At 49.4% G+C, this 10,264-nt stretch overlaps 1 protein-coding gene across 1 annotated transcript; it reads right to left on the reverse strand.

The window, feature by feature from the left end:
- Window positions 1-587: 587 nt before the first annotated feature.
- Window positions 588-3,654, reverse strand: RPS14 (ribosomal protein S14). Its single transcript, XM_042881412.1, has 5 exons — window positions 3,550-3,654; window positions 2,345-2,495; window positions 2,001-2,162; window positions 1,467-1,543; window positions 588-698 (listed from the first exon to the last, which is right to left on the reverse strand). Exons 2-5 carry the CDS (start codon window positions 2,491-2,493, stop codon window positions 631-633), a joined length of 456 nt encoding a protein of 151 aa, XP_042737346.1. The 5' UTR covers window positions 2,494-2,495; window positions 3,550-3,654; the 3' UTR covers window positions 588-630.
- Window positions 3,655-10,264: the final 6,610 nt, after the last annotated feature.

Genomic DNA, 10,264 nt, shown 5'->3' on the forward strand with positions numbered 1-10,264 from the left:
ACTTCTGTACGAGGGCTGAAGTCATCATTTCTTGGGGGAAATTTTGATCATTTCAGCTCCCTTGAAAGGCAGAATCTATTTTAGCTGTCAGCTTGATGCTACAAGCATAAATGAACTCAGTTATCTGAAGCTGTACTTCCCAAATACCACATGCCAGTATGCCTTCCCTTTGTACAAAATCCTACTATAGCCAAAGAAACAACAAAAACAAGTGATTTCAAGTCATGGAGAGCCAGGGAAAGCACTTTTTAAAAAGGTGGAAAAGGACATTAATTAATCCCAGATGATGGCAGCACATTTAGTGGAAAGTAAACATTAGTGCATGAAGCAGGGCAGGACCAGGAAGCGAAGTCACTTTTCTTAAACACATCTGGAAGCACAAACATACAAACAGCAGAGCTGAGAGCAGTAATGCCAGTGCCTTCCTACTGTGTATTCACACAGCACTCTGTTATGGCAGGACTAACAACCTCACCACAGACAGGAAACCCCACTTCAGAGGGGAATTCAGAATAAGCTGTTTGTGGATGTAATCAAACTAAAGCTGCTCAACCTCCAAGCAGCATTCAGTAAGCAAACGCACAGACGAAGTTTATAAGAGAGCTTTAATGACCAAAGGTGCAGCACTGTTTACAGACGACGTCCACGGCGACCACCCTTTCTGCGAGTACTGTCAGAGGGGATGGGGGTGACATCCTCTGTGGGAGGAAAAAAAACAAAACAACCCTCTGTTACCTGACAGAGGTACTCCAAGAAACCAACTGGGCAAACCCACACGACCCACGCAGTCACCTCGAGCAGCCTGTCAATGCAGGGCGGTCTGTAGGAGGCAGGACATCTGTGAACTCACCAAATGAGTTCAACCTCAAGGCTTTTAATGCCTAGGAGGCAAACATCCCCATCTCCCAAATCAATTCAATGAAGAAGCCACAGCGTTTCTAAAGAAACAGTTTGTGCATGATGTAATTTTAAGGGCAGCCAATGCTACTGTGCTTTACAACTTCCCTACAGGGTTTGGTGATCTCCCTCAAATAGTTCGAGGAACTCAGTTATTTCTGAGTCACAGTCTTAAACCAGGACCAGCACAATACTTCTAGGTAACTAAACTGCTGCTTTGGAAAAGAATAAAGTTACATCAGAGGCCCACCAGCATCTCAGTGTACAGCTGAGGTTATTATGCAGCCGCAAGCTGGGTATCTGGAGTCAACTGACGCCACCTTCTGGTTAACCTTCACTTAAAGGAGATGCGTTTGCTTACACTGAATTATGCCTACAACAGCATCCAACAAAGGCTAAGCAGAACAGCCCCAAGTCAACCTGTGACACCAAGCACAACAATCCTATGGAATATATGCCCACAGAGCTCCTTCTGCTTAACAGTCCCTCAAGACCTTTACGGAGCAGCAAGGCTTTACAGTGATACACAGAGACACGAGTGCCTACGTATCACGCCCTCCATTACTCACCAATGCGGCCGATCTTCATCCCAGATCGGGCCAGAGCTCTCAGAGCTGACTGGGCACCAGGACCTGGAGTCTTGGTCCTAGAGAAAAGAATCACAACTAATAATCATAACTGACAAATAACTGACATTTAAAAAAAAAAAAAAGAAAAAAAAAATCACTTCCCCCACTCCAAAATACCAAATTCACTTTCTTCCTCTTCCAGACCCAAACTATTCACACGCTGTCAGGCACACTTTATTCTCACTCTATGGTAACATATCCTCAAGTTTAAAAGCATCTCCCTTTCCACTGCCACAAACAAATAACAGCACACCCAAATCCAACCAACTGAAGATGCCACTTCAGAACAGATTCCAGATGCTCAGTGAAAAGCAATGTCAGCCAGACACTAAACAGTGTGAGACACCCTGTGTCAAAGCCAAACTCACGGGGCACATTTACACTGCCAACTTGGCAGTGCAAGAACAGAAGGACCACAGGATGATCAGATGTAATCTAGCCTAGTTCCAAAACCAAACTCACTTACTGACATACCTATTCCCACCAGTAGCCCGCAGCTTGATGTGCAGAGCAGTGATGCCCAGCTCCTTGCACCTCTGGGCGACATCCTGGGCTGCCAGCATAGCTGCATAGGGAGAAGACTCATCTCTGTCAGCCTTCACCTTCATGCCACCAGTCACACGGCAGATGGTTTCCCTGCAAAAAGAAAAGAACCTATTCAGAAAAGAAGCAGTCCCCCTTTCCTTCCTGCAAAACAGCCTCCAGGTACTGACAGAACCAGGTACCTATTTCTGCAGACGTTTTTGTAGAATGTAATTTCTCTTTTCAAAAGTGAAGGAGCCAAGTACGCAGTAAGGTGACCAGTGTGCAATACTCACTTGCCAGAGAGATCAGTCACGTGGACAAAAGTATCATTGAAGGAAGCAAAGATATGGCAGACACCAAACACATTTTCGCCTTCAGCAACCTGAGGTCCCAAGCTGATGACCTGTTCTTCCTTCTTCTCCTTGCCCTTACGAGGTGCCATTTCTGAACAAAAAGCAGAAATATTTCACACTTGCATCTTCGCTGTATACCGGTAAGCTGCAGCACACAACTGCTTAGCAGGGCTGCACTTCACAGAGGGAACTAAGACTTGCTTTATCTCAGCTGTTTTCTGCATGTACTACAGCAGTAGAGCGTGAGGAAACCCTTTCCATGATGACCAGCACCACTGGGGACTCCCCCTCACTCATTTACTTGACTTAATGGAAGTCAAGACCACACACAACAAAACATTTATCACAGATCCAGATACCATCTCAAAGCTCTCTTGCTCTCCAGAGCTTTTGAGTACCATCAGGGGCTTTTATGTGTTATAAGCCACCTAACCACACCGCTGGGTCTAGCTCAAGTGGTGCTTCTGCCTCTGAAGACTTCACTGATGTAGAGGCTGGCAAACGTGGCATGCCAAAGCTTTTGGATAGGTGCCTACACATTTACTCCTACTGTACTCTATTGTCAAAAACAAGCACTGAGGCCTTCTACCAGAAAAAAATATAACGATGTTATTAAGGAAACCAGCTCAAAGCATGACCTACTTTTATCCCAAAGTTCCAGCCTGAAGGTTTTCTATCTACAGAGAGCAGCACTTAAACCCGATTGTTAAATCGGGGCCTACACAGCCACTCCAACAAAGCTGCATCCCCTTTCTGACACGCTTAGTGAAAGGCTCCACAACTACTATCCTGAACTAAACCTGAAGCTCACGCATCCATAGAACTCAGTAATATCCACCTCCCTGACCAATCAAAGCAAACGCTGAGCCACCGCCTCAAACCAGTACGAGCTTCAGAGCGAGGAACCGGCTTCTGTCTGGCCGTCCCCTGCCCCCGATGGGATGCCGGCCCCTTCCGGGCACACAGCTACGCCAGCTCCAGGCTCGCCTGAGGCCTAACGCCGCGCTCCGCCGGCCCCGCTTCGCCGGCACTGAGCGCGCTGCTCCACGCAGCCCCGAGCCGGGGAAGGCGGGAGGCGCGCAGGAACGGCGCGGCGAACCGGAGAAGAGAGGATGGCGGCGGATACACCGCAACGCCGCGCTCACCTGCGCGTCTGCTCCGGCGGCCGCCGCTGGAAAGGAAGCGACTGGGGTCAGGGGGCGGGGTTACCGCGCTCACCCGGAAGTGGTGGCGGCAAGGGGCAGCTTCCGCCAGTGTCCGCCGGCATAGAGATGTTTTTAGTATCGCTGGCGCAGCAATTCGCCGCTATCTGTGTGGAGCCCTGCCGGTTCCGTTAAAACCATAAATAAACATAAATAAAGAACCTGATGCCCTCCCCTCATGTGTCCCTCCTCAAGATGGCGGCACTCTCCCCTCATGTGTCTCCTCCCCAAGATGGCGGCGCCCACCCTCAGAGTCCCCTCCCCAAGATGGCGGCGCCCACACGTCAGATCTCCTCTCACCAAGATGGCGGCTTCATCTTTACAAGCGATCCCATCCCGAGGGGAGTCTTTCCTGAGAGCCTTTTTCTTTCCTGTTCGAAAGGGCTGTGCAATGTACCTAAAGGGATCCTTCTAAATGCTGCTAAATGGTGCTGTACGCCGTGTCTGTGAGGCATAAGTTCTCTCCCAATGGGATGGGGCCGTACCAGGTGCCCCACACGTGAGGGCTGCTCTCCCTGGCGCTGCTTTAGCACCAGTCCTGCTTCATGTTCTCTGTCTTACTGCCACGGAAGGCCATCAGCCAGCTCCTGTTCTAACCTGGTACAAAGCGCTCAGTCTGGCACTGCCAATTCCAGTTCAGTGAAGCAAAGTGAGACTGTGAGAAAGCAAGTGCTTATAGGATAACTACGTCTACCAGTACTTTCCTCAGCTTTGTCACATCTGTGCTCCTGACAGAGGTGTGCTGGGAGAGCTTTAGAAAGGCAGACGCCTGGCCCCGGGCAGGGCTGGCATCAGGCCTGGAGGCCGCAGCAGAGCTGGGCACCAGCTGCTCCTCTTGCATTGGTGGTGGTTGGCTGAGCACAATCGTGTCTCTGCATCTCACAGAAATCCAACTGGTCTCCCAAAAGTACAGACAGGAACCTTTGTTCCAGTCCCCTGCAAAAGCCTGGAGTAATTCTACAGGACAGCACTGTTTCTCTACCAAGACTTCATTAAGCCACTACCTTAGTGGTCACAAAGACTCCTGAGGGTGTGAGCACGCCTCTGTTGAAGCCAACAAAAGCTCACACTGTGCAAGAAGAGGCCTGAATGGAGAATGGGAGATTCTGCTTCACTCCTAACCCATCGTGCCATCAGGTGACTTCTAGCTATTGACAGCACTGGGTCTGAGCTTAATGTCTTCATCCAGAAGAACAGCTACCACTCTGTTCAAGGCTTTTAAGACCTTAAACCCCAAGCTTAATGTGCAGCGACCTTGCCTGACCCATTAAAGAAAACCAAACAGACAGACTCTACAATCAACATCTCTGTTGACACTGTAGACCTTCAGCCCCTTTGTTCAGCTGTCTGATGCCAGGAGGCTCGTGGATGAAGCTTACCTGCTAATGTAACCCAGCTGTACACGCTGCTTTGTGCTAAGACATTTCTGCAGAAATGAAGTAGGTTTCTAATGCTGCTAATGTCTACCTTATTTCCTCTAAGAGCTGGCTGCATAGCATTTTCTGTCATTCTCACTGAAGATTTATAAGACTTTGGAGGGTATTTCGGAATACCCGCAAGAGGGATGTACCTAGATATTTTAATATGTGGAAGTCTTCAGAGCATTTTCTCTTAAGGAGCTAGTGGGAGAGATTTAAATACACGTAATTCTCAGTTGGGAAGGCTGATGTAAGTGACATAGACTTTGTAGATGTGAACAATGGCGCAGAGATTCCCTCATAAAACAATTATCAAGGGAGATTTCTTCCACCTCTACAGCAAATAGAATGTAAATGTGTAAAGTTTTACATTAAGACAATCCAGCAAGTGAATATTTAAATCAGTTCCTACTGATTTAAATAGGGCTCAGGAGATAGATGGGAAACATCAAAGACCTTTGGAAAAAAGACAGATCCTGACATAATAGCATTTGCAATATGCTTTCTGGGCCTGATCCTGCTCTGCTTTTATAAATACCTCCTCAGTTAAACCAGAGGAGAAGCAGATGGTTGCAGATGAGGTATGACGGAGGCTCCATACAATTGTTCCACTGGAGGGATTGCACAATCTGAAAGCCTGAAAATGCTTCTGCAGGGAGTCAAACGTCTCTGCCTGGACAACAGAACTTGCTGCTGTCTGGTGGGAAACTTCTGAACCCCTGTAGTGCCTGGTGCTTTTTTTATCATGTATGAAAAGAGGTCAGTGCAGTGAATGACTGATGCTGAGCTCCGCTGGACAGCACAGCTTTGTTTCTGATGCTGTTGCTGCACCAGGTGTCCCAGAGAAGCAGCCTTCCACGTGCACAGCAAGGCTGGTGTCTTTCAGGATATCTTTTCTCTTCTCTAGTCAAGCATGCAAGGTCCCTCCTGGATGCAGCCCTCCCAGCTGCCAGTGGGGAGAATAGGTTTGTTCCACAGTGCTCCCTTCTTCCCTGCTCCTCCCAGCACTGGGCTTCCCCCAGGAAAGATTTCTGTGCCCACAGATGTCACGATAACACCCACTTGACCCTGTGGGCCATCTTGCCTGCTCCTCTCCTCCTTAGCAGCTTGCCGCTCCGTCAGGGATCTTCCTGTTTAAATATTGGATGAGAGTCTTTTAAAATATACATTGGGAGGGCTGCTGTAATTCCAGACAGGGGCTCCAGTGACATGGGCTGTGGATTGATTTGGCTGAAGGGGAAATGAAGAAGCCGTTGGCCTGCACAAGGCTAATTTCCCCCTGCCACCACTGCACTTACCCTGCCTTCTGCTCTCACGGAAGTCTTGAGGACACAGACTCTTCTGCATCCCATTTTAACTCTGATATGAGCTATTGTTTCCCACTCTTTTGCCTTTCTTCCCTTGCATCTCACCTCCATGAGGATTTTTCCATTCCTTTTAGCTGTTTCTCCAGCACAGCCCTGTGTGCGTGTACAGGGCAGACAGCAACGATCTTCCCTGAGGCTTGTGCCCGCTTGCAGATGTCCTTGTGGAACAGATGCAAGCCAGAGGCATGGAAATGGGCAAGCTTCCACTGACAGGGTAACAAGCTGAAACCAGGGTTCCAGATGAGCTTCTGAAAAAATCCAACAACCCAGCAGTTTGAAATGCTGCTCTGCCTGCAGTCCCAAAGCAGCTGGGAGGCAGTCTGCATCAAGTCCCTTAAGGCACTGTGTGGGCTGGGGTTTTTCCACTCCTAGAGATGAATTCTCAATTCTCTATTCTCCCTTCCCATAGGTGTTGCATGAGTCCTGATGTGTTTGCAAGGGAGCTTCCTGCCTTTTAGAGCACTTCCAGGCCCCGAATGCTGCCCATGACAGCACGTTATATAGCTTCCAGGACCAGCACTGAGGACCTTCCCAAACTGGGATGAGTCACAAGTGGAGCACCCAGCATGAGCTGCAAGGACTGTCCCCCAGCCTGGCCGGAAGGATGCTCAGGCCACTGTGGGGTCAGTGGCAGAGATCATGTGTATTTGCTTTGAGAAATCCCCAAGATTTAGCTCTTTAATGGGTAATTAAAATTCCAGCTGCTCCTTGTGTAAAGGCCCATGGGAAACCACAGACATAGTGATGCTGCAGGCAGATTTCATAACTCAGCCAGTGACTAAACAAAATGGGGCCCAAGAGCCAACAAAAATAGCAATGCTGCTCTTGACCCTACATTCTGCCCAGGTCCTGGCATAAACCAGTCCTGGCTGGGACGAGGACAGCAGGAAGCCCTGGCCTGACCCGTGAAGCACCCGGCTCGGGGCTTTCCGCAAGTGGGAATTTTTGGCACTGCAAGGCCGTTGTTCCTGGGGATGTGTTGTTCCCATGAACCACTTGCTGAGTGCTGCCACTGCACTGACGGCCCCACTGGTGGCTTTAAAACAGATGGGAGAGGCCAAAATGTTCCCTGGAGGCTGAACTCTTGCCATGCGCCTATGGAGCAGGGTCTGCATGTGGGGTTGGTGGGCAGCAGCTCCATGTCCCTCGCAAGGGAATTTTTCCTCTGATAACACTTATAATGAGAAATTGAGGTCTTGAGTGCTCCCATTCTTGGGTGAACTGAAAAAAAAACTATTTCCTTCCTATTAAGGCTGTTGGGGTTTCTGGCATTAGAAATGCAGTTTGTGCATGCACACATGTGAAATGATGTGTCAGAAACAGGCATAAGAAGATGAAAAAAAAAGAAATCTCCAACGCTGAAGTTAAAGCACTTAAGGAATTGGCAGAGACTTCAAGAGCCAGTTTTGCTCCTAATGAAGACGGTGGAAGTGCTGCTATGGACTTCAAGGGGGCCATAATTCGGCTGTAACTCAGTAGGAAGCTGGAGGTGTTGATTAATAAATTGGAGACAACGCAGAGGAAAGCTGCTCAACTTCTTGCTAACAGATGTGCCGAAGAAGAGCCTTTAAGTCAAAGTATGCAGGGAAGGAACTGGTTTTTCTTACATTTGCAAACAGAAGATAGGAAAAGAAGAAAAAAAAGCTATCTGCTATTCATGTAAAATGGTAGAAGTGGTATTAGTAAATATCAATGTATTTCTAAGCAGCCTTCTGTTCCCGGCGAATAGGTCATGCTCCTGAAAAAATGTATTAGCAGATGCCTGAGCAAGTGTTCAACACATTCCTTTTTCTCAAAAGTCAGTATTCAGTGGAAAATGTTACCACTGGAGATTGTGGATTCTGGAGATTGTCCTCCGTTTGGTGTATGCCTTTCATTACTCATCCTTGGCTTTTTGCTCGATGATTTGTACATGAGTCGCCTCTGTTAGAATTCTGACAGAGGTTAGCTTGGCCTCATAAAGCTATTCGTAGCTCAGATCCATTTTCAGGCTGAGTTTGCAAAACACTTAAGGCTGAAAAAATTCCTTTAACATAATTTACAGCAGCTCACAGTTGAAAAATTTCCTGTTTGTTCCTTTTTACTTTCTGAGCTTTCAAGTAACTTTGGCTTAGGGAAGATATTCAGAGATCTTCAGAGAAAAAACTTGTGAGGAAAGTGAAATGTTTAAGCATAAGAAGTCTTTGACTTCAGTGAACGCTTTGGAGGAAAATTTGCAGCCATAATTGTCTGTGATTCTTTTTGTCTTCTTCTCTACTGTTTCCTTTTTTATTTGGGGAGGGAGGGGGAAGAGGGGTTGATTGTTTGTTTATCTGCTTGTTGCATTTGATTGGAATTGCTTCCTTGCCTCCTGTTGAGTAGGAAGCTCTCCTGGAGTGCACTGCCAAAGCCCAGCTCCAGACAAACCTTCTGCTGCATCCCATTCCCGTGGGCTGGACCTGAGCCTCCTGGGGTCATCTTCATGCCTTGCTGGGCACGTCCAGCCCCTGCTGCTGCCCTGGGGTTTGGTAATGCTGCATAGAGCACAGACAGCCCTGCAGGCGCAGCACGAGTTTGTCATGCCTTGGAACGGATGTAGGGAGATCTCAGGAAAGATGTTGTTGTTCTCAGTGTTTGTCTTTGAAATGCCTTGGCAAGGCATTCCCCTGTCGTTCACAAGCACGTCAAAATCCAGGATGGGATCTCAGAGCTTTGGGGATAGGTCGAGAGGGTGCAGAACTCCCGGCTGTTCCTTCCTCTGTTATGTCTCAGTACTTCATTTCCGAATCAGCTCATCCAGCTTCACGCATTTCCTTTCATCTGAGTGGAGCCCACGTTGCTCTGTGCCCTTCTACATCACCCCCCCAGCCTCAGAGCTGCCCTTCAGAGATGCACCCAGACCTGGAAGCAAGCCCTCTGCAAACTGGCACATAGAACATGGGCAGCCCCACAGGGGATGTCACACAGTGTGTGCTGGTGAGCCTCACCTGGGCATTTCACACAGATAATCATCTCAGGCTCCCTTCCCCTGGGAGGGGGTGTTGGAAGGCACCTCTGGGGATCACCGAGTCCAACCCCACTGCTAAAGCAGGTTGCCTATAGGAGCAGATGAGCTGTTTGAAGCTTGTTTTTCCCCTCTCTGAGGAATGAAGGGAATTTTGCGTATGTGCACGCAGGTCTGGGATGCAGCCAGCCCTTCACTCAGATGTGCACCTTGAGCTTGTCTTGGAGTCGGGGTGGAAGAGCTTTGTGATGAAGCAGCAGTTCATCATCCAGCCTGAGTTCTGCAGCTGGGGAGGAGGATGGGGACGACCTCAGACTTAATTGGCTTCAAAAATCTGACACACACACCAGGAGAGAGATAAAAGGATGCTTTGTAGGAGGCAGCAGCCTGACATGCCAATTACACCGAGCGCACTGCCGGGGCTGTACCCTTCAGGACATCCCATCACATGGGGAGGGAAGGAGCTGGTAGGACATCACTGAGCACATCAAACACATCCCAGGCTCAGTGTCAGAGTGTCTTTGTTGGAGATTATCGCACAGCTGAATTGAAAACAAACAAACAAACAAAACCTGTACACAGGGTTCTGTACACGGAATCATAGCATGGCTTAGGTCGGAGGGGACCTTGCCGATCACCGAGCTCCAACGCCCCGCCGTGGGCAGGGCTGCCAGCCACCAGGCCTTCAACCCTGCAGGGATGGGGCACTCGTCTGGGCAGCAGCGCCAGCTGCTCACCGCCCGGCCTGACAGCGCTCGGCGCTCCGTCCCGTCCCGCGGGGCAGCGGCGCCCTCCCCGACCCCACCGCGCCGCCGCTGGGCGCCGAGCGCCGGGTGCGAGGCCGAGCCGCTGCCGCTGCCGGGGGGCGGAGTGCCGGGCGGGCCCGGGGG

Source organism: Lagopus leucura, unplaced genomic scaffold (assembly GCF_019238085.1).
Source record: "Lagopus leucura isolate 7727_CA_CO unplaced genomic scaffold, USGS_WTPT01 Super-Scaffold_100030, whole genome shotgun sequence".
NCBI classification, from domain to species: domain Eukaryota; kingdom Metazoa; phylum Chordata; class Aves; order Galliformes; family Phasianidae; genus Lagopus; species Lagopus leucura.

Bases quoted from the DNA above. Each gene is read 5' to 3' on its own strand.
- RPS14 (XM_042881412.1), bottom strand. From the start codon at position 2,493: ATGGCACCTCGTAAGGGCAAGGAGAAGAAGGAAGAACAGGTCATCAGC. The intron at 2,163-2,344 runs GTGAGTATTGCA...TTCTTTTTGCAG, and splicing joins GTGACTGATCTCTCTGGCAA to GGAAACCATCTGCCGTGTGA. The intron at 699-1,466 runs GTGAGTAATGGA...TTCCTCCCACAG, and splicing joins GATGAAGATCGGCCGCATTG to AGGATGTCACCCCCATCCCC.